This window comes from Leptonotus elevatus, chromosome 2 (assembly GCF_054856555.1).
Source record: "Leptonotus elevatus isolate MCC_2025b chromosome 2, RoL_Lele_1.0, whole genome shotgun sequence".
In the NCBI taxonomy this organism is placed as follows: Eukaryota; Metazoa; Chordata; class Actinopteri; order Syngnathiformes; family Syngnathidae; genus Leptonotus; species Leptonotus elevatus.
The window spans coordinates 3,922,654-3,947,521 of NC_141240.1; the positions used below are offsets into that span (position 1 = coordinate 3,922,654).

At 41.7% G+C, this 24,868-nt stretch overlaps 1 protein-coding gene across 3 annotated transcripts in view; it reads right to left on the minus strand.

The window, feature by feature from the left end:
• hcfc1b (host cell factor C1b) overlaps window positions 1-24,868 on the minus strand; it is a 68,363-nt gene that overhangs the window by 37,659 nt on the left and 5,836 nt on the right. For 2 of the 3 annotated variants that reach the window (XM_086069772.1, XM_086069774.1), the window contains exons 10-18: window positions 24,717-24,862; window positions 17,262-17,432; window positions 16,965-17,192; window positions 13,575-13,673; window positions 13,349-13,511; window positions 7,264-7,370; window positions 7,070-7,202; window positions 6,822-6,991; window positions 337-496 (exon numbers count right to left, since the gene is read on the minus strand). In XM_086069772.1, coding sequence (XP_085925898.1) covers window positions 337-496; window positions 6,822-6,991; window positions 7,070-7,202; window positions 7,264-7,370; window positions 13,349-13,511; window positions 13,575-13,673; window positions 16,965-17,192; window positions 17,262-17,432; window positions 24,717-24,862 — 1,377 coding nt within the window. The remainder of the gene's footprint in view (window positions 1-336; window positions 497-6,821; window positions 6,992-7,069; window positions 7,203-7,263; window positions 7,371-13,348; window positions 13,512-13,574; window positions 13,674-16,964; window positions 17,193-17,261; window positions 17,433-24,716; window positions 24,863-24,868) is intronic. The other variant, XM_086069773.1, reaches the window with a different exon arrangement.

Consider the following 24,868-nt stretch of genomic DNA (forward strand, 5'->3'; position numbering starts at 1 on the left):
ATAATGTGATATGTGACCCTCACTAGTCTAAACACGACGTTCTGATTAATATTACATTTGTAGAATATGAGTTATGCAGTAAAATACAGCCGTTTCGATCCATCCATTTTGCCACTTGTTGTTCCTCAAGTCTCAGGTAACAACCAATCACTGTTCAGCTTTAGAAAACCGGTATCCTTGATATGGGTAAAAAAAACGGCTGGATTTTTCTGCATAATTCATATTCCACAAATGTAATATTAATCAGAACGTCATGTTTAGACATGAGGTCGCATATAACATTATTGTCAAGAAATGTTTAAGGTTGACTTCCCCTTTAAGTTTGGCTCAACTTACCGGCAGTCACGGCATCGCCACTCTCGCCTTCCAGACTGCTACTTATAAGTGTGCTCGTCGTACCCGGTTCTTCTGAGGTGGGAGAGGCCATGATGGAGACTGGCAGATCCTGGACCAGAGGCTGGGCTTCTGCTCCGCTCGGGGTCATGATCAAAGTTACCTGTAAGAACACAAATATTGCAAACCCAATTACAGTGAAGTTGTGACATTGTGTTAAACAAATAAAAACAGAATAAAATGATTTGCAAATCATGTTCAACCTATATTTAATTGAATACACTGCAAAGAAAAGATAATGTTCAAACTGATAAGCTTTGTTTTCAGCAAATAATCTTTAACACGTTCTAAAAAATCTGGGACAGGATCATGTTTACCAGTGTTACATCACCTTTTCTTTTAACAACATTTAATAAACCTTTGGGAATTGAGGACACTAATTGTTGAAGCTTTGTAGGTGGAATTATTTTCCTTTTTTTTTAATCTACAGTTTCAGCTGTTAAACAATCTGAGGTCTCCGTTGTCATATTTTACACTTGATAATGCACCATATATTTTCATTGGGATACAGGCCAGTATAGTATACGCACTCTTAATACGAAGCCACGCTACTTTAACACGTACAGAATATGGTTTGGCAGCAATGGTCCTGTATATCTAATTACAAACCTCAGAGTCAACAAATCTATAAAGACATGGTGAGATGGGATGTTTTGTTGTTAGACTTGTATGCAAGAATGGAGACTATCAAAATGAATGTGCTGCCGAGATTTTTTAAAATCTTTCAGTCTTTGCCAGTGCCACTGGATGGGATTAAAAAAATAATGGGATTAAAAAAATAATAATCAAAATTCATATGGAATCGGGCAAAACCAAGAATTAAATGATCAACACTTCAAATTCCAATAAAGAGGCTTGGCACTGCCACATTTAGAAAACTATTTCTATGCGGCACAGTTTAGGTATATGATGGTGCGATTCGGCGAACACAACAAAATACAAACAAATAGTTAGGCAGTGTAAGTCATGTAAAAGCTATGATTGCAAACAATAGAATGTTTGTGGAGAATGAACACAATCTAGATTCTATTAAATAATAATAAATAAAGCTGTTCTGTTGGCTGGCTTTTGATACAAATTTTAAACCAGGCAGTATGAATACAAAATGTAAAGAATGGGCAAATAACGGGTTAAACACTGAAAGTATTCATCAAAAGAGGGGAAATGGCAAGCTTTCAAGACTTGCAACAACGTTTTGACTTGGAGAATCAATAATTCTTTATGTATCTTAAAGTTAGAGATCATTACAACAAAGAGATAAAGCCAGGCCTTCCAGGTGAATTAAATGTGATTACAGAAATACTCAGAGGTATATCTAAATAAGGGAAGGAAATTGATATCTAAATTATATAAAGGGTTGGTTGTCAATAGGAAAACATCCACGTTATATATCAGGGATAAATGGGTTAAAGAACTAAGAAATAAGAAATAAGTGATGATACATGGTTTAACATTTTTAAGAATTGGAAAATGTTTTGTTAGAAAAACATAAGGTACTTTATCACACCAAAGATTAAAAAAGCTTCCGAATCAGCTCACCAACCCTGTTGGAGATTGTGTGGCGTGCAAAATGTCAGCCATTCGCATTTTTTTTTGGCAATGTAACAAATTATTGAAGTATGGGAAGATATCGCGGAAGAAATTGCGAGAGACTTACATTTATCATAAGATTGCGACAAGCAGCATATGAAGATCACTGGGAATTATACAATAACAACTGACCGTTTGTTCATTTTGTTTTTGCATTCTTGTTGCGTTGGAAACAATAACAAAATAAGTTACATAAATAAGTTACATGAATAAATAAAATCTGACAAATAATAAAACATCATGAATTTAAAACACATGAACCGGATAGGATAGAGTAAAAAAAAAAATAATAATCACGGTATTACATTAATAATGTATAAATAACAAAAATAAATTATTATTACAAATTACAAAGTGAGAAGCAAAGTTATTTGCAATGAACATAAAGAACAACGTTAAGCATTAATACAAGAACAGAAGATAAATAATTGTATTTGTGTTATTTTGATTCCTTGTGCACTTTTTCAAGAACGTCCCTCCCGCACATAGCGCGATGAATTCGAACCCAATTTGGGAATAAAATCTCGCAAAAAATGACAGAAGAGGATGTGAATGACAATGAAGAGAATAATTGGGACTTGGGAGCAAACTCATTTTAATGTATCCCAGCCACCGCTCGGCCTCAGCACCAAGAAGTCCACGCACCAGGTGGACCACTACGCTCAACTAGAGCATGTTAGGAACAGCAAAGCTTCAACTCTTGTTTTGCTTGTCAGCGGTCAAATCTTGCATGCTTCTACACAAACCCGGAAATGTAGCGTGAATGCAATCCAGAGTGGGTAACGTCAGTACACTGGTAGTGCGTACACTGCTGCGATCAAGTGCGCCATAGAAAATAACCAACACATCTATTTCCGCACACACAATTTAAGGTGCGCTTTGGAACATGGCACAGTCTGATTTAATGTGAATCGGTGCCGTCTTTGGTACCGATCCCACCCGGAGTTCAGTGATACACTGAATCAACGGTCATCTACTACATTACTGTTGCCAGCCCTTTTTTGCACTTCAAGGACACCGTACCAGCCAGACACTAGCTGCTAGCCACTAACGTCGGAGACTTGCGACGTATTATACAATGACGACGTAATTAACTAGTGGTTTCTTAGCATCCTAAATTAGCAATTAAATATACTTTCAGGATGGCATTGGGATAATGTTGGTAGAAAATATGTAATTTAAATACGAATTTTGATATTTAAGCCAACACGTCGAAAAAGGAAGTCAAACTGGCGGTCACGTCGCCGCGCAGGCTTACTTCAAAGTAAAAGCCAACCAAGGCAATTACATTGGCATCAATGTATTGTTTGGTAAAGCTTTATTTTTCAACTTAGACTTGGTGTATGTGGTGTATTACGTTGAGTAGGTTTCCAGCTTCATTGACATGTCTGAATGATGGGGTAAATCCATTATGTGCTTTGTGCTGGTGTGCACAGCAATATAATGCAATATCGATTTTTCCCCCGACCCCTAGTGTTGTTGCCAAACTACCCCCGTAAAAATGTATATTCCCTGTCGCGGGTACAACACATGTTTTTCAATAAATACATGATTTAGTTTAGGGAGCAAGGTTTTGTAACAAGAAAAAAGTATTTATTGCGGAGAAACAAAAGAAAAGCAAGCACTCACTTACATTCTGCAGTAGACTCTAGGTGCGTTCAATGACCACGCACGCAGTAGGAAATCTTAGATATACATAGAAAAGCTCAGACGACTGAATGTTTTTCAGTTTTGTTTCAGATGTTTGAAGTTTAAATACCAGTTTACAAGGAACCTTTTCGAAGAATCTCCACTTTTCTGTGGTAAAAGTTATAAGATCCCGCGGCAGAGGATACCATTTTTTATAGGGTTAAGTACTTTGGCACAACACTGATACTCAACTCTTGAGTAGTCACCGCGATACTGATACTAAATACTGATATCACCAGCACATAAAATTCCCCACCCAAAAATGACCGATAATTTAAAAGAAAGACCTATATGGAATCTCAATATATAATTTTTCCTTAAAATTGCATGAAATTAATGGCAACTTTTTATTCATATAATTTCTATTTTCTAGTTCCTGGTCATAAAACGGCCGCAGGAGGGCGGCCAATACCGGTATTGGCCACCGCTGCGAGTACTGATACCTTAAAATAAGACTGGTATTGGTAGTCGACCATCCCTAGTCAGGATGGTACATCTGCCTCAATTTGAGCCAGGAAAAACCCTCAGGACATATTTATAAAAAAAAAAAAATATATATATATATATATATATATATATATAAATCAATAGTGTTTTTTTTATTTTATTTAATTATTAATTCACCACTAGATGGCGCTAAATATTACACACTGTCACTTTTATCTGCCATGATCGGAATACAAGGAATGCTATGCTGCCCGCCACACCCGTTTCAACAACAGTACATTGAGGAACATTGTCCTTAAACTATTCGACTATTTTCTCACGCACTTGTTCACAAAAAGGCGAACCTTGCCCCATCTTGGTTTGTGAATGAATGAGCAATTCAGGGAAGCTCATTTTATACCCAATCATGGCACCCACCTGTTCCCAATTAGCCTGTTCATCTGTGGAATGTTCAAAACAGGTGTTTCATGAGTATTCCTCAACTTTCTCAGTCTTTTTTGCCACCTGTCCCAGCTTTTTTGCTATGTGTTGCAGCCATAATATTCCATGCTAATGATTATTTGCTGAAAACAATAAAGTTTATCAGTTTGAATATAGGGTTGGGCGGTAAAACAGTAATACGGTATCCCGGGGTGTCCAAAAATGGCAACGGTGTCACTTTCAATACCGTTGTTAAAAATAAAACACTGCAGCGTATAATGACCTATTATGATATTAAACATAACTTTTTGATAACATGACATTTGTAGTTATGTTTTCAAATTAGTAATATTACTATAAAAGTTTAAAATTAATAGTAAGCTGTTAGTCATTTGACAGTCACATGACCGCTAATAAGACGGAGCGAGACAAAATGACCAGTCGGCACAGCTTAGTTAGGCGGTCCCCTAAAAAGAAAAGAAAAAAATGCAACTGCTACAATTTGGCGGCAAATGTCGAGGAGGCCTGTACGCAAAATCTGCATGAGGACTGTAACGGTGTGAGATGGAATATACTTCGTATCTCCGGACTTATCTGAGGAACAATTTCCCCTGCTCACTGCTGCAAAGAGATTAGTTTGTCACAGAGTTCACAATTCATTTGCCAACTACCAGTATTATTAAGTCCATAGAAAATAAAAAATACCCGAAATAAGTGAAATCCGCAAAGTAGTTAGTTTTATGTTTTACATTTATTATAAATGTTTTAAGGCTTTAAAACCACTCACCACACAGTTCAGTGTTTCCCATTTCATGTTAATACTTGGGCAGGCCACCCAGTTAAATTGGCCACCACCCAAGTAGATTTAAAGAAATAATAATAACAATAAGAAGATTTTTTTTTTTTAAACTGTCGCGACCAGATATACCGCATATAACATTAGTTCGCCGTCACTCACTTGTGGATCATGAGGTTAGAGGAGACGCAAGTAGCAGGACTGAGAACACCCCGCAAACCCCCCGTCACCCCAAAGGAGTCCACACACCCAAGTAGATTTCAAATCTGTGGGAAACGCTGCAGTTTATACACTTTTCTCATCGAGGCATTTACATATTCTCACATTTCTCTCTTATTTAAACATTCTCAATGTTCAAACCTTCATGAATTGTATAACATAGATACAGTACTGTAAAATAAATAAATACTTAAGTAAAACGCCTTAAGTAAGCGGCATGCCTGATTCAGCGTGTGTGCGAGAGGGCGCAGGAAGATGGCTTCACGCACTGAAGCGCTTGCTACGTGCACTCCTCGTTGAGAAGCATGAAACGCTAATTAAGTTTATTAAGTGTAGCACTCGCTGGCCGTCCACTCCTCGTTGAGAAGTATGACTTGCTAATTAAGGCTCCATGGGAGCGCGCAAACAGAAGCAACAGCATTGGCATTGCCTACGCATGTTTTCAATAAACACATGAAAAACACGTGTGGTTTTCAATTTGAGAACTGTTTTGTAACAAGAGCAAATGTTTTTCGCGGAGAAGCAGAAGAAAAAGCAGCAATCATTCCTGCAGTGGACTCCAGGTGTGTTCAATGCACAGGCACACAGTAGGAAATCACAGTAACGCATAGAAAAAGCTCAGATGACTGACAGAGCAACAGACACAGGTTGTGATGTATTTTTGACACTTCCCTTAAAAATAAGTGGAGTGTTGAATTATTTTGTTCCCAGTTTGTTTTATTTGATTACGCATTTGACTAATAGGGAGCGGAATGGAGAAGAGCAGAGACATGCACACACACTCAAGCAACGTTACATTGAGTCATTGGAGTGCCACTGTATTGCCAATATTTAAAACGGATGACATCAAATGCAGTCAAATACAGTACTTCAAAAATATGGCATGCAATGTAAAAGCACTTAACATAACTAAACATAAATATATACAGTATGTACATACATTAACATGTATACATCACAATATTTTGAATTAATAATAAATACAAATAATTTGAAGTTATTTTATCAGTTTTAATTTTGCTGCTTTTGCTGATGTTTTAGAGTACCAGTATCGAGGTATTTTATGCAGGTATAGTATCAAAGTCAACATTTTGGTATCGTGACAACACTATTGAACATGATTTGCAAACCATTGCATTCTGCATTTATTTATATTTAACACAAAGTCCCAACTTCATTTGGGCTCAAGCAGCAAACGCTGCAAGGTCCCTTACCTTACTATATAAAGTTTCACAATCAGAACCACAGAGACAGACTTGTATCCAACCTGCTTGGGTCCAGCCGCGGCAGCAGCCGTCGCTGTGGTGACTTGGCCCGTGAGCGCAGCGATGGTCGCGAGAGTGGTGATGGGCGTGACTAAGGACGCATTTGTGTTGGTGGCCGATCCTGCCACCGTGGTGGACGCACTTCCAGTTACTGTCCCCTGACTGGGTACACCTGTAGAGTCAGGCAAGACGCATCACTCTGAGTCCAAGCAAGTACAATGACGGGGCAGCAGGAACGTTTTGTAGATACCTGTTGCCTTGACAACCAGCGTGGTAACTGCAGGCTTGATGCCACTGGTGCCTGGTGACACCAGCCTGACTCCGCCCTTCGGGATGGTCCTAAGGATGGTACCAGACGTCCCTGTCGTCCCTTTCAACACCAGCTGGACACAGCAAGAGAAGTGAGATGCCCTCTTGTTTCCATTATAACAGGGCAGGTCTTACCTGTGTGACACCCTGCTGGCCAGCTGAGATTTTGGGGACCGTGGTGATGATTTTCCCAGCAGTCCCTGAGGTCACTACTTTGGATGTAAGGAATGTGATTGGCCCACCTGATGGGGGAGGACCTTTAGTCAGGTGTGCACTGTTTCAGGGTAATTATGTAACAAAGACTGATTAATGCCAAATCTGTGCTTCTTATTCAGTGAACTTAATTGACAATGTTTTTGTTTTATGACCGTTGCCATCTTTTCCAACGCAATGGGATTTATCTCAATAAGCAGGGAGTAAGATTACTGACAGCCAACATCATCCATAGCATGCGTCACTGGACGCTATATTCCCGAAACAAAGGACATGTGAACCACAACAACAGATAAGAGAGTCTGGTGCAGCTGGTCACAGTCTTCCACACCCCGCTCTTCAAAAAAGATTGGTTTGTCCTCATCTGCCCACTCTAAACACCAACCATACAGCACCTCTGCACTATCAGACACCACCACACCACTACCAGATTTACTACCAAACTCACCCCCGCACTGTACACTCGATGACTGACTCCCTACCGGATCTCACCAATAGGATGAACCATCATGTCAATCTAAAAGTCTCCCTAACCGGCTATCTACTGATCACAGGATTTTGCCCATGCTTCCCCAAGACTCCACAATCAGCTATCTACCAACCATCTGACTTCCTAAAGCCTCAAGCAAACTGCCACCTACTTGCCGACTTCCATCTTTGTCTATGGAGAATCTCAACTACAGTTCGATCTGATATGCTTAAGGTCCAGACTACGTATGCACTATAAACAGTGTGTGCCCCCAGAATAAGTCAGGACCCAATGAACCTAAGGAAACTTGTAGCATTCCTGTGATTACAAATGACAAAGAAATGAGAAGACTAGCTTTACTCAATACTAGATCACTAGTTAACAAATCACTGTTATTTCATGACATTATCATGTCATATGATCTTGACATATTTCTCCTCAGCAAAACATGGCTAACAGAAGAAAGTTCCTGCAACACTTATGAATGAGGCAAAACCGTCAGATTTTAGTTTCATGAACAAATGCTGCCATTTTTAAATCACTTTTTCACTGTACAGAAATTTGATTGGGAGGTTTTAATTCATTTGAATATCTCTGTCTTTTGGTAAAAGATGATCATCATTGTCATCTTTTATAGACCTCCAAAACAAAAACTCATGTAAGAATTTGAAGAAATGCAGTCAGTAATCTGTACCGACTGTGACTTTTTGGTCATAACTGGAGACTTTAACATTCATGTTGACAACAACTTGGATAAAAAGACCAAATAATGTTTTACTATACTTGATACTTTTGGTCTCTCACAACATATAAAAGGTCCAACACACAATCAAGATCTCGTCATCTCTAAAGGTGCTGACAATTTATCTGTTGAGGTGAAAGATCATTTCTGTGTGTTCTTGGAAGTACAAACAATCCCAGAAGTTCAGACAACCACTGTCTCTCTTAACCCATTAAGAGCGTGTGACCGCGCTTCTCCCTTTAACCCGGAAGAGCGGATGTCATTTAGTTTCGTTTTGACCAATTCTTGGTCTCTTAGCCGATTAAATTCATCAGAATATACACGGGAAGGTGACGTAAGAGTCGACAGTGACATATTGTTAAGAAATATGTTTGTATACAATGAGGATGTTGAAAAAGTTAACGGCTTTGTAACGGAATGAACAACGAATACTTACCACTCGATCCCCCGAGGTTATTACAACTGCGCTCCAGTGTTGAAGGGGAATATATTTGAAGTTATATACCCGCAGAGGCGACATTTGTTTGTTGATTTTTTTTTAAAATATATATTGAAGGTTTATAATAATTAACGTAGGTTTGTGTGAACGGCACAGGTGTAAGCTCTGAAATGTTTTTGAAATTATGTTTGCTTTAGTATTTGTTTCTTCTTCAGGAGCTGAGATATCAATTATTTTTAATAATACAATTTTATGTTTTTGGGGGGTGACTTTAGGTTTTAGAGGCATGTTTTCCCAGGCGCTTTAGGCCTTAACTCTTTGACTGCCAGACGTTTTCAGAAAAGGGATGCCGTCAGTGCCAGCCGATTTAAGCATTTTGACTGATCTTTCAAGGTCCACAGAAAATGTTCTGTTTGGGCTATGGAAACACACGTACTACCAAAGGAAAGATTGGACTTTCATCTTTCATCAGAAAAAAAAAGTTTGTTTCTACCTTATTCCGTTCTTTAGTAATCAACAATAGAAAATGGTTAGTTTGACCCAATTTCGCCTGTGTTGGACCAAAATACGGAGAAATCAAGCTTTTAGTGAAACGATATTATTTCATGCATTCTAGTGAATTTTACACTTCTTTTTGTCCATGAATGATGCCACAAACACCTAAATAGTGCTTTACTTCTATAAAACACTACCACCAAGAATGAAAAAGTGTTTTTTGATAGCAAAATACGTTTATTTACATTCAACAGTGTAACAATTTGACAACAATTTGGCAAACTATTTACAAATGTGTGCAACTGTGGTGCTATTTACAAATATGTGGATGTTTCAACGACAGTTTTTCTTTTTGTAACACTCTCCTGCGTGCAAAGAGACGCAACAGCATTTGCACAACAGATTGCCTCTTCGCGTGCAAAAGCTCCACTTTCTTGCAGGCCGTTTTTTCCGGGGAATAGCAAGTATATACTGCAGTGTGTGTCAAGTCTAATATCAGGATCATGCTACGGTTACGTTACGGTGGTGTTACGTCTCGCTTCCCCGTGTCCTTCAGTTGCTATACCGGGTGGTAGGAGATGTTCTGATCCATTTTATCCACTCCATTCATGGTGGCATCGTAGTCCAGAAACAGTGTCTTCTCCGTGATCAGACTGTACCCGCTCCTCCGATGAATATGCATTGGACTCGGGGTAATCTTCATTGTCCGATCGAATGTCCGCTTGTGCAGCTCCGCGTTTTCCGGCGTTAGCAGCGCTAGCCGGTGAGGCTTTATGACGAGAGAATAACGGCCGCGTCAATGCTTCCAACTCCGGCGTCAACCTCGGGAGTGACCATCATCATCATCATCAATGTGCATTGGTCGATGCTTTTCGACTACTCTCCATCGTCCGATCGAATGTCCGCTTGTGCAGAAGTACCCGGCCGGCTATTGTGCGCGTTTTCCGGCCTTAGCAGCGCTAGCCGCGCTTAGCCGGTGAGGCTTACTACGTGATCGTAAACACGTCACGTCAAAGCTTCCAACTTTGGCGTCAAGCTCGGAGTCATCATCATCATCATCATCAATCTGCATTGGTCGATGCCAACTCTCCATCGCCCGATCGAATGTCCGATTGTGTAGAAGTACCCGGCCGGCTATTGTGCGCGTTTTCCGGCCTTAGCAGCGCTAGCCGCGCTTAGCCGGTGAGGCTTACTACGTGATCGTAAACACGTCACGTCAAAGCTTCCAACTTTGGCGTCAAGCTCGGAGTCATCATCATCGTCGACATCAATGCGCTTTTTAGTATTGATTGATGCTTTCCGTCTTTGAAAAAAATGCTCAAGCGTGAGCTGCTTGTAACCGGTTGCTTGGTCAAGCCATTGTGGCTTGGATCAGCCATTGTCTCCTCAACACTCTAGCTCCGCCTCACGTCTTCTACTGACGCCCACGGTGGGCGGCCCATCCAACCTTGTGCAAAGAGTCATCGCTGCCCTCTAGGGGCCAAAACGAGTCTTTTACTATTCAGATATGCCTGATACTTTCAGCACAGCTGCCCAAGGCTTTCCTGCACCCGTTTTTGAAAAAAAAACAAAAAAAAAACATAGGGGACGTCTTTTAACGTCCTCGGCGCCCTTCCCTAGGTTTATGCTAAACGTTTTATAACGTTTATGGCAGTCAAAGAGTTAATGGGTTAAAATAATAATAATACAAAAAAAAAAAAAAGGTAAGGAGTTACTTTGTGCCCATTGGAAATTTTGAATCTGATCGAATGGCCATGACATGTGAGGTCCCTCAAGGGGCAGTCCTGTCACTCACTAGAGCAAATTAACAACTGGATGAACCAAAATTTCCTTCAGCTAAACGAAAACAAAACAGAGGTCATTGTTTTCGGCAGTAAAAAAAAAGGAGGATTGCTGTTAGAAAACACCTTGAGTCACTGTCTTTAGAAACCAAAGACCAAGTTCGAAATCTTGGGGTGCTAAAAGACTCAGACCTGACTTCCAGCAACCATATCAAATCAATTACTAAGACAGCCTTTTATCATCTTAAAAACATATCCGGACTGAAGGACTGCATGCTCCAAGCAGACCAAGAGAAGCTTATCCATGCATTTATCTCCAGCAGACTCGATTACTGTAACGGTCTTCTGACTGGACCCTCTCAAAAGAACATCAGACAATTGCAGCTAATTCAGAACGCTGCAGCTCGAGTTCTGACCAAAACAAAGAGATCAGAACATATCACTCCAGTCCTTAAGGCTTTACACTGGCTCCCTCCCAGTCAGCTGTAGAATCGATTTCAAAATTCTGCTACTGGTTTATAAATCACTGAATGGTTTCGGTCCTGAATATATTCAAGAAATGCTGATTGAATAAAAACCCAGCAAGGCTCTGAGATCAACATACTTGGGCCAACTAGTGCAACCCAGAGTTCGAAATAAACATGGTGAAGCTGCATTTAGCTTTTATGCTGCACACAAATGGAATAAGCTGCTAACAGAAATCAGCTACGAATGTAAATGCTTTTAAATCCAGGTTGAAAACTTAGCTGTTTTCACATACCTTTAATTAAGGTATTTTAAACGGTTTTAAATCATGTATTTTCCATTTTATTATTATTATTTTTAAACGTCCTTACGCTAAATGTTTTTAAAGTTTGCTGTCTAATGTTTGAACCATTTCAATGTTGGCTCTTTTAGTAGATTTTGTAACCTACTTTAGTTTTCGTGCTCTGTCAACTACTGTGTTTGTCGATACTTATTTCCTTGTGTAAAGCACATTGAGTTGCCTTGTGTATGAAATGTGCTATACAAATTAACTTGCCTTGCCTTAATCTTTGTAGTGTGTTCATTGACGCCACACACTGCATACTGTATGTTGGATATTGTATATCATGGTGCAGCAAGGTTGAAAACTCAATCATCATTGCAGCGCACCCTTTGTTAAGTTATCAGTCCGTCCGTCCTTGTCATCTCAACTACTTAGTCACTGATGTGTTTTATTTTTAAGGAAATTACAGTATATCAGGGTGCGCTCCACGTTTGCCACCGGGTGAAACAAGGAGTGGCGAGGTAAATTGCATTTGGTGAACCTGGCTATCATGCATAAATGTCCGTATATTTAAAAAAAAATGCAATCCCACAATCCACAATTACAGGATGATCACAGTATCGCTTATCAAGGCAATGACGCATTATTTACATCTGCCGGTGGCTCCATGCTAGCGAGATAGCACTTCAGCTGCGATCCTAGAATGGATTAAATGTTCGGAAACACTGTCTATCCATAAACGTCCTCGGAAGCAAGTAGTGAATTTCAGCATTTTTGGTTTTGGTTTTAATAGTGTTCCCTCACTTTGTGAATTTCCACCAAGTAGAGGTCTTTTTTTCTTCAATAACCGCTAATACTGTCTGTCACCTTAATGACCATAATTGACGCAAATAAAAATGCGCGATAGAGTGAATCCGCAATAAGTGAACTGCTAAGTAGTGAGGGACCACTGTATTATCAAATTATCTGGGAATCGAGATACAGTCCATTTATTTGCCCATCTCGTCCAACCGGCTTTGATGATGGAAGCACCAGGTTTGGTTAGAACAAAGCCAGTTTCAACTTGTATTTTAATTTAAACGGTTCGTATTTATCAGTTCAATAACTATAGTCATGGGGGTGTTTTGACTCAGAAGGCAGTTACAGTTTATGTAGGCTAATTTAATGTATTTAAATGAGTGTATGTAGGTCTCAAAAACACATACTGATGTTACAAGATAATGATGCTACGTCTTATTACTCATCTTGTCCAGATCACACTAGTAAAGAGTTTGTAATTGGAATGGTGTTAGCCCGGTGAAATAAATCTTCTTTAAAAGTTTTTTTTTTTTACCTGCACCCCCTTGTAGCGCAGACACAGGGATGGTCTTTATGATGGTGGCACCAGGTTTCGTTACAACAGAGCCACCCTGCGGGCTGCTAAGCACAGTGGTCTGTTTGCCATCTGCAGAGGTCACCAGCTTCAGGATTGTTCCAGTCGGGAGTGTGCCCTTTGCCTAATGCACACAAACATTGTTATAGTGCACTTAATCGCAGCAACACTAAACTCTAAAACGCACCTGCAAGATCTGCGCGACAGAGCCGATCCCCATCTGACCGGTCACACTTTGGACAGGTTTAGTCTGTAACACCGACATCATCTTTCCCAGATTGCTGATCTGAAAAAACAGGAAAAGTATGATGTCATCAGTTGACTGAGCAACATGACCAAGAAGATCAGAGACCTGACAAATTTTTGGTGGGCGCTCACAGCTTTCACGACCTGTAACTTCACTCATCCTGGTAAATACTGAGAAGAATCTAACACCATGATCAAATTGATTGTGGCAGACCCCCACACATAAAGAGAGAAAAAAAAAGGCCATTTAACACAGAGTCAGGCCTGAGATTTAGCCAGCATGTGCCGTCCGAAAAAACAAACAAAAAACACATGATCGACTGCGTCAAAACGAAAACTCGCCATTGGAATGGGGAGAGCGAAAGTACGGAAGATGTCTCACGATACTCGTTGCAAAATCATGATGTTTGAGTAGTGATAACGGTGCAGTCTTCTTTCGATTCAGTCACCAAATGATCGTAAAAGATCCCGCGGCAGGTTCCCCCAAATCAGAAACAAAATAGATCCCCACAAATACAATGTGAAAATAAATCCTCTTACAATAAAATAAAACGGGTTACGAAACAGTCCACGTAGCAGTGATGACTTCTTCGTGCACATTACCCGATCCGCGATCCAGTCCGCGAACGTCATCATCCCCCCCAACATGTGAGAAAACCCAGGGGGAAAACAAAGTTGTTTTACGTGAGCCGGGGGCAATATAGTTCCGGTTGGTGCAGAAACAGGCACAATATTCGCGTTTCCATACTTCCTCAGGTCGCTAATGCTCGGTAGCAGCATGGCTCGTGAATGTTGCTAATGCTTGCTAGCATCAGCAATGCATGCTGCTATCGGTAAATGTAAACAATGCTGTCATTGGCTTTGGAGCGATGTTGATTATACTGTAACCAATTGTGTGCGTCACTGGCCGCATTGAGGATTGTGGGATAACTGTATGCAATTTGCATACTGCCATTTTTGCAAATTTGAAAAAATTGGCCGCGCCAATGTGGCGAGTGTGGGGAATATTTACCTCGCCGCTCCCCATTTCACCTTGTCATTGGCGACGTGGCGAACGGGGAGTGCACACCCTGAGGGGATAGAATTATTTTACAGGGGTAAATACTTTGGTACAACACCGATACTCAACTCGAGTAGTCACCGAGCATGGTTTTGGACTGCTGGATGGAGCCTGAGCACCCGCAATTCAAATGCTAAGCCCAACTGCGAGGGTGCCATGCCGACCGCTTGTGCACTATGCGGCATCGTTAGATGGATGGATAGATAGATATTAATTAATTTGAGCTGCATAAGGAAAGCTGTTTTTAGATTGTTCCTGACGGCAAGGCTTTATGGAGATTATAGATGGCTGGATAGATGATAGCTAGGTAGATGATAGTAGCTAGATATTAATTTAGCTATGTATCTGGATGGATGGATGGATGGATCTCGTGAGGGAAAGTAAATACACAACCTTTCCACGACTAGTGTTTGTTATAAGTTCAGGCATGTGATTTGACCAAAGTGAAATTATCTGAAAATTTAGCCGGGGGTCTGGGGGCCGCGGGCACTCAGCTCGGTCCAGAGCTCATGGGTTTTCCGTGTTTTTGAGTACTTTCAATGCACTCAGATGACAAAGAAATAGACAAAACAACAGCATAAATTTTCAATGTATATTGAACTATCCCATATAAAATTGCAGTTTTAGTCAACTCAAAATTAGTCACATTCAAAAACATTGGACTGCCTTTGCTTTTAAAAACTATCACTGAGAATATCATCATATATATTTACCATGCAATAAATCATTCTTAATTTAATACATAATGCATAACAAAAACATAAAATACCTCATGCAGCAAGCTCTGGTAAAAACACAATCATGCATTCGGATTGACTAAGATCATCTCTGTAACTGCATACATCAAGATAGTCAACATATTGAAACCTGAAAAGTGCAAACATGCAGCATTCATTTGAGTTTGTGTCAATGATTAACCATGTTAAATATTTATGACCATTTTTATTACGTTATAATATTTTCGAAAATTTGATTTCGATTAATTTGAAACGTTTACCACCGACCTCAAAATTCACGACTCTGTCAGCAACTGGTACAGGTTGTTGGGGTGGATCACGTCTCTCTATTACCGCTTCCGATTGTGATGTCAATAAGGTCTGGAGGCCGTAAAGTTTTGGAGTTTTCGTTCGGGCACCGAAACTTCCAGCGATGGAATAATTTGTTGTTCTTGACTGGAGTTCTTTCACGTGTTTTTTGCTCTTTGCGTGACTTTCAAGAGCTTTGAAACCTCTCCCACCATAGTCAATGGTATCATGGCACCAAATGCAAAGCGCTTTCCCGGCACGATCGATCTTCCGAATAAAGTCATTGAACAAATTCGTCACAGTCTTCTTTCCAACATTTGTAGATATATCCTTCTCTAACCAGTCCCATCGAAACTTGTTTTTTACGATCTTGTCAATTTCCTTAACTCGCGGAGCATCTTTGCGTTCGATCACGGACATTTCTTTAAACACCCGGCAAAAACGTCTGAGAAATGAACAATGGCATACTCCTGTGCCTTTATAACAAGCGCGTTTATTGGTCAACAAACAATGGCATACGCCTATGCCTTTATAACAAGCGCTCTTATTGGTCAACACGGAGACTTCCGCCAATCGCAAGATCGGTTTCATTTCAGTTGCGGAAACACTAAAACGGAATGCTGTAGAGAGACGAAATCGGATTTTTTTTTTGGGGGGAGATAAAAAAAGCGGAATTCCGCGAATTAGCGGAAAAATCACATGCCTGTAAGTTGTGTGAAGTAGAAAAGAGAAGTTCTCTTCACCATCGCCACAAGAGAGCGGCAGTGACTAGTATTGATGACTGCTATCTTAAGCCTTTGGCGAAATTTAATACCTTGAAATTTGGCAAGTATCGGCCCGATATCAGGTACTCACCAGTGTTTCACACACCATGTTAATACTTTTGCGGGCCACCCAAGTAAACTGGCCACCACCCAAGAAGTTTTCAAGCAAATTTATTTAAAATATATATATATATATTTTAAAACGTGTCATGACCGGATATACCGCATGTAATGTTAGTTTGCCATCACTTTGTGGCTTGTAAGGCTAGAAGAGATGTTCCAACAGGACTGTGACCTCGCTCCCCCCACCGGAGTCCACCCACCCAGGTAGATTTCAAATCTGTGGGAAACACCGACTCACCTATCCCTAGTCTAAACAATTTAAATTGGCATACTGACAAGCTTGTTGTACCAGCTCACATTAAGCTGAAAACATGTACAGCTTGACAGGTCTGAAATGTACGTCGGGTGACATCACTCACCACAGCACCACCCGCTCCCACGCCCAGAGGGCTGTTGACCAGTGTGTAGGTCTTGGTCACTCCCCCGACCACCGTGGTGACCACCTGAGTCTGTGGGGAGACTGTCACTGTTCCAGACTTGTGCACTGTGATAATTGGTCGGCCGCTCATCCCGGGGCTTGAGACAACAGTTGCCCCGCCCACCTGAGCAGCTGCAGTTTTCAGGATACGAGTTGCAGAGTTGCTGACCTGCCAGAACAGAGCGTCAAAGAATTGACTGCGTGTGCGTCAAAGTCACGTGTAATATACAAAGTCTACCACTGTTACAGGAAGGCCGCCGGATGCAGGACTGACTGCCATGGTCTTCACAATGGTGGCTCCTGCCGGTATGTTGAGCACGGTCGCTGTGGTGGGCGGGATCTTACGGGTAGCTGCAGCCGCCGCTGCCAGTGCCGCCATACCACTCATCTGAGGACTGCTGCCGATTGGCTGACAGCAAATAAGAAGAAGGATGTCAATGTATTTCTCATGTCAAGATACCAACCCTGATCACCTCTCAGGAAACATGTTGCTATTGTCAGGGACATTTGCATCTTAGCCAAACCATACACACGCCACCAGAAAGACTCCAGACTTAAGTAGTGAGACACACATGTGGCCTTCAGTTTGCATTGTCCTTAAAGGTGTATTGTGCTATTTAAAAAGGTAATATTAAAGCTTTGTGTACATCATGCATGATCCACCAATGCCCAGATGAGTACGAAGAGCCCTGACTGTTTTACTCTGACTGCACCTATCAGCTTTTATCTTCCCTTTATAGTAGCGTGTCCCGCACACTCCACAGTTTCTTTGGGGAGTTTAAGCAGTTTAAGGACAAACCTCCTTGTGAAAGAAAATAGTAAAACAGGGGTGCTCAAGTTCGGTCCTCGAGAGCCCCTATCCAGCCTGCTTTTCATGTTTCTCTCCACTAACACACCAGATTCATGATCAGGATTGTTATCAGGCTTCTGCAAAGCTTGCTGATCATTAGATTCAGCTGTGCTGCAGGAGGTAAACATAGAAAACAGGCTGGATAGGGTCTCTCATGGACCAAACTTGAGCACCCCTGTAGTAAAAGAATCAACACAAATCCTCAACAATGCTTCTGGAGCTTCACTCTTCATACTATCTGTCTCGCTGCACAAAGCTGAGAACGTGTTGCGAGGGGAGACTATTAACATTTGTTCCATGCTAGTAAACATAGTAACATATCAAAGCGTTTCAATATAGAACGGACAGTGTAAAAATAAGTCAGTTAACATGATAAACAAGTTTTACCTTTGCACTACGAGGTATATTGTCCCCCAGTGCGAGCGTAGCATCTCCTCCCAGACTTAGCCAGCGACAAGCTTTTGAATCAGCCCCGGTGTAAGGAGAAGAGACGGCATTGACTACATAATGATATAGGTCGTTTGTAGTGAATTCCGGCAAACTCGGCGATTTGATTAATTTGATAAAAACAGCAGGCAACAGAAGGTAAGGGCTGTTTTCAAACTAGCGATCTCCAACTTAAGTAAATGCCGCGCTCTATGAGACCCGACTAAATGTGCAACTTCGACTGACACGCGACCTTCGGTTGAAGTAATAGATTCCATGGCTCTATGGGCAATGATAACTTTTAATTTGTGAAATAGCAGTCGCTAAGTCGCTCCGGGTCACGTCCACTTCTATTCAACAATCATTTCCTTCCGCCGTCCGTCATAAGGCAGTCACGTGATCACGTGACGTCGGTGCAAATGGTCAATTGTGACAACACTAGTTGCGTGTTACAGAGGCTCAAATTACCAGTCAAGTCACCATTGACATTGTTCATTCTGGAAATGTAAGTTGTGGACGGTAAACATCCGGGTAACTTTTACTCTGACAGGCCAGCTACATGTGTGCAAAGCACGCTTTAGTCCACATTAGGAAAAGCCACCCCCCCCCCCCCCACTGCCCAACCTCCACACGGAATGACATGAAACCTAATGTGTTGAGGATTTTACTTTGTTTAGAATTGGCGCAGTAATTGCGATAGAAGACAGCCTTTTTCTTGGCCATTACGTCAGCAAACTTCCATTGAAATGAATGAAGGCAGCTGTCGTTTATGCACCGGGTACATCATCACGATCACCAGGGCAATGCTATGTTTTTATTTTGATACTTAATCGGTTTTGAAAGAAAATTCAGGGGATAAGATGCCAGAGATATTTGCTCGTTTATTCTTTATACACAATGCCTAATTCAATACTGGAAAATGAGTAATTAGTGGTGTGTTCTTTTAACCACAAAGCACTGATAAGACAAAAATCGAGTTAATCCATCCCTGCATTTATTACCGCTTATCCGGGGTCAGGTCGCGGGGGCAGCAGCTTTAGGAGGGAAACTACCCTCTCCCCAGCCACTTCAACCAGCTCCTCCGGCAGGATCCCAAGGCGCTCCATGGCCAGCCAAGAGACATAGTCTGAACCAGATGCCCGAGCCACCTCACTGGCTCCTCTCAATGCGGAGGAGCAGCGGCTCGACTCAGAGTACCTCCCGGATGACCGAGCTTCTCACCCTATCTCCAAGGGAGAACCTGGACACCCTGCGCAGGAAACTCATTTTGGGCGCTTGTATCCGGGATCTTGTTCTTTCGGTCACGGCCCACAGCTCGTGACCATAGGTGAGGGTACGAACGTAGATTGACCAGTAAATCGAAAGCTTCGCCTTTTGGCTCAGCTCCTTCTTCACTACAACGGACATGCCACCCTTTTCCGACTGAAGACCATGGTCAAGGATTTAGAGGTGCTTATATTCATCCCAACCGCTTCACACTCGGCTGTGAATCCCTCCAGTGAGAGTTGGAGATAACGGCTTGATAAAGCCAACAGCACCACATCATCTGCAAAAAGCAGAGATGCAATACTGAGGCCACCAAACTGGAATCTCTCAACGCCACTGCTGCTCCTAGAAATTCTGTCTATAAAAAATATGAACAGAATAAGTGACAAAGGGCAGCCCTGGCGGAGTCCAACCCTCACTGAGAATGAATCCCACTTAACTGCCGGCAATGCGGACCAAACTCTGACACCGGTCGTACAGGGACCGAACAGCCCGTATCAAGGGGCTTGGTACCCCGTAGTCCAGAAGCACCCCCCACAGGACTCCCCGAGAGACAAGATTGAACGCCTTCTCCAAATCCACAAAATACATGTAGACTGGTTGGGCGAACTCTCATGCACCCTTGAGGACCCTGCCGAAGGTGTAGAGCTGGTCCACTGTTCCACGGCCGGGACAAAAACCATGGGTTTTCCGTGATTTTAAGTACTTTCAATGCACTCAGATGACAAAGAAATAGACAAAACAACAGCATAAATTTCCAATGTATATTGAACTATCCCATATAAAATTGCAGTTTTAGTCAACTCAAAAGCAGTCACATTCAAAAATTATTTATGTCATAAATAATGTTTTTCTATTTTTTGCTCATTAAAACATTCAACATATTTACAGGAATATACAAGTGTTCATTCTTGAGCACAATCCATTCACATGACACAAACACTACTTCCTCCTAGACTTCATTGCTTTGGAATGGGTCTTTCTAGCCTGCTTCTGTGCAGCTTTGATGGTTCTTCTTGAGGCAGCCTTGCTCATTTGAGTGTCCTGTTTCACAGCAAGTTCTGTTCGTTTTGCAGACAACATAGCTGCTTCTGCATCCTTCTCCTCCCTGTACCTTTTGGAGGATGTCCTCAGATTTAGGCACAGTTTGGACTGCACAGGATCCATCAGAATGTCTTTCCTGCCAAAATGGCTGACAGAGGTGGTCTTTCTTGCTCTTAGGGCATATTTCACAGTCTGAATAGAACTGTATGTGGCTATGTCCATTCTGCATGCTTTGGGGTTCAGGACATCACCCATGACACTGAAAGCCCCCTCTACTTGAGGCCCATGGAAGCAACTCATGAGAGCCTTCACCATCTTGGCCAAGGTTGGGTATCTTCCAACAGCAAAGACTTGAGCCCACCAACGATCCAGTGCAATTGCCTTCCCCTCTGAGTCCAAAGGTGTTGGCAACTCACTGTCCAACTGGTATTCTCTCACCTCGAGATCATAGTTCCCCAGCTCTGACTCATCAAGGACATTGGTGACCAACGATGACAGCTTCTTCAGTAGGTTTAAAGTTAAGCTGTGTCCTCTGGCAAGTGGGTCAATGGCAGAGGCTGCTTTCAGAAGCTTGCTGTTCATGGGCAACTTTTTCTGAAGGTACAGTCCACATGCAAGATATGCTGCCTTGGCTTTGGCTTTGAACTTGAACACAACTGACGACTTGTTGGAAGAATCCATCAATTTGCTGGTGACACCACCATAGAAAATATCCTTTTCTCTGAGTTGGTTGGCTTTGTTGTTCAGCTCAATTTCTGTCAGTTTACAGCCTTGAATGGACTCTGGCTTCAGGAAACAGGACAAGAACTTCTTGAAGAAGGCCACTTGCTTGTCGTTCAGCTTGTGGATCATTGGTGTTTTCGTCTCAAAGGTGATCACATAGTTCTTCAGCAAGGGCAGAACTGCTGTGTACAGGTTGAGGGTGAGAAGCGTATCCAATCTTGTGAAGAATATCTTCTCATAGATCCTCTGCTTCCTCCTCCTTCCTTCCTCAGTCATGTGCTTTTTGCCTAAAGCTGATTGTATGTCTTTGAGTTTGGCTTTGACTTCTCTTGGAATATCCTTCTTGTGGTAGATGGCCATGATGGTGGGGAGATAGAGTTCTTTATCTTCTCTGCCAAGAAATGCATGGTAGAAGATGGTAAAGACATCCATGAGGCGTAAGGTGGACATTGAAACATCATAGTTTGAAAGCCATCGATGGCATGGTGAAGGTGATGCCTGTAAGAAAGCAAATTTCTTGAAGAGCTTCCTTCAGATCGGTTGACCACTTGAAATCATTGAAGAGATCATTATGGAGTCCTTCAATCTTGTACTCAAATGGCTTGCAAAAATGCTTGGAGGCGTTGTGGATGTGGTGGCAGGTATCCCCATCTATGTCAAGGAGATGTGGTGCTGGTCCCCCTCGCAAACGCGTCTCAACTCCAGATTTGGAACCCCGCATCACTGCACATGAGTCCATCAACACAGACACCAAATTGCTCCAGGGAATATTGTTCTTGGTCATGAGGGCTGAGAGTTCATCAAAGAGAGATTTGCTGTCAACTTTAACAACACTCAAAGATGCTAAATGTTCCACCACAACAGACTTTGTCAACGGGGAGAAATAGCTGACCAGTACACACAGGACACGGTGTAGATTGTTGCTGGTGGACTCGTCAATGTTCATTGAAAAGTGGGAGGATCTTAAGTTTGTTAAGTCTCATCAAGCATAGTGCGAGCAAGGCCATACTTCATTTTGTATGATGCACTGGTTCTATCCATGGACAGTCCATTCAGAGCTTTTGGATCCCTTGCCAGTTCCTTTGACAGTGTGATGAGCTTTGGGGCCATGGTGAACGGAAGAGAATTTTCGGCCAGCACTCCCAACAGCATTGCCTGAAGAATAAAAGAAATTCAACAATAATCAGTAAACAATTAAATAATTTAAATAATTATTTGAATTATAATCCTAAATGTCATGCGACCAAAGTAAATAAAAAAGGATTTAGTCTAAACTTGCATGCACATTCACATGTCAGAGTATTTATTATGGTAACAAAAAACGTTGCAAATTAGCTACAAAATAATAAATTATCTTTAACCATTGGAAATAATATTTACCATGCAATAAATCATTTAATCAATCATTCTTAATTTAATACATAATGCATAACAAAAACATAAAATACCTCATGCAGCAAGCTCTGGTAAAAACACAATCATTTCGATCATCTCTGTACTAACTGCATACTGTAGACAGTCAACATATTGAAAACTGAAAGTGCTAACATGCAGCATTCATTTGAGTTTGTGGATTAACCATGTTAAATAGTTAAGGCCATTTTTATTACGTTATAATATTTTCGAAAATTTGATTCCGATTAATTTGAAAAGTTTACCACCTACCTCAAAATTCACGACTATCAGCAACTGGTGCAGGTTGTTGGGGTGGATCACGTCTCTCCATTACCGCTCCCGATTGTGATGTCAATAAGGGATGGAGGCCATAAAGTTTTGGAGTTTTCGTTTGGGCACCAAAACTTCCAGCGATGGAATAATTTGTTGTTCTTGACTGGAGTTCTTTTACGTGTTTTTTGCTCTTTGCGTGACTTTCAAGAGCTTTGAAACCTCTCCCGCCATAGTCAATGGTATCACGGCACCAAATGCAAAGCGCTTTCCCGGCACGATCGATCTTCCGAATGAAGTCACTGAACAAATTCGTCACAGTCTTCTTTCCAACATTTGTCGATATATCCTTCTCTAACCAGTCCCAGCGAAACTTGTTTTTTACGAGTTTGTCAATTTCCTTAACTCGCGGAGCATCTTTGCGTTCGATCACGGACATCTTTCTTTAAACACTCGGCAAAAACGTGTGCGAAATGAACGGCATACTCTTATACCTTTATAACAAGCGCGTTTATTGGTCAACAAACAATGGCATACTCCTATGCCTTTATAACAAGCGCTCTTATTGGTCAACACGGAGACTTCCGCCAATCGCAAGATCGGTTTCATTTCAGTTGCGGAAACACTAAAACGGAATGCTGTAGAGAGACGAAATCGGATTTTTTTTTTGGGGGGAGATAAAAAAAGCGGAATTCCGCGAATTAGCGGAAAAATCACATGCCTGATAAAGTTACAAAACGTAAATTTTAGTAACACGAACAAAATGTAGATGTTAAAATAAAAACATAATTTGTTTGTCAAATGAGTCATTTTGTAATCAAACAAAACAATTTTTATCGAACCAAAAATCGGCAACTGAAAATCAAATCGAACTTGAGTGAATCGTTACTAATGTGGACTGATCATGTTGCTTTCGTGTGAATGCGCAGTCCCCCACCCACACCACCACCAAACCGCGCCTTGTGCACGATCGGAACCGCGGGGTCTGATCCGAACCGACCACGAATGAATGATGATCCGTTGCATCACTAGTTGGTAGAGGCCAAATCCTACATCAGCCAATCAGAAGCTATGGTACTTACAGACTCACTTGCCAACTACGAGTTCCTCTACTGTGCATGTCGTCTTGTCATTTCCAGAACATTTTCAACCGCCGCGGAACAGTGCAACAGATGTGAGCTGACCATGGAACACTTGGCGTCTATGTTAGTCTAGTACGCCAAATGTCCTCTACACATTTTTCAACTTATCCCTAACAGTGGAAAACATGGGATGGGCGTGGCGGCCGTGGCTCAGGGTGTAGAGAAGGTCGTTCAGTAACCAGAAAGTCGACTGTTCGATCCCCACTCTCCCCAAGTCATGTGTCGTGTCCTTGGGCAAGGCGCTTTACACACATTGCCTCCAGTGCTACTCACTCTGGTGTATATGGAAGGTGCGAATGTTTGGTGGTGTTGTGAAGCGGCCGTAGGCAGCCACGCTTCCGTCAGCCTGCCCAGAGTAGCTGTGGCTACTTAAGTAGCTTACCACCATCACAGTGTGAATATGAGTGCATTAAAAATTGATCAATTCCATTGTAAAGCGTCTGAGTGTCTAGAAAAGCGCTATATAAATACGATACAATATTATTATTATCAAAATACGGGATACGGGCAAATCACAACATTTGGCATCTCTGCTCATGTCAAAATGACACCATCCAAAGAGTGAAAGTCCACTTACTGTGGCTTGCCCAACCTGGGTGGGTACCATCATGCGAACACCTGCAGGAAGTGTGGTCACAGCAACTGGATGTTTGGGTGTGGCCTGTCGCACTGTGACAATGGAGGCACCACTTGTGGCTCCTTGAGTGGCCACCTTCAGGACAGCTGTAG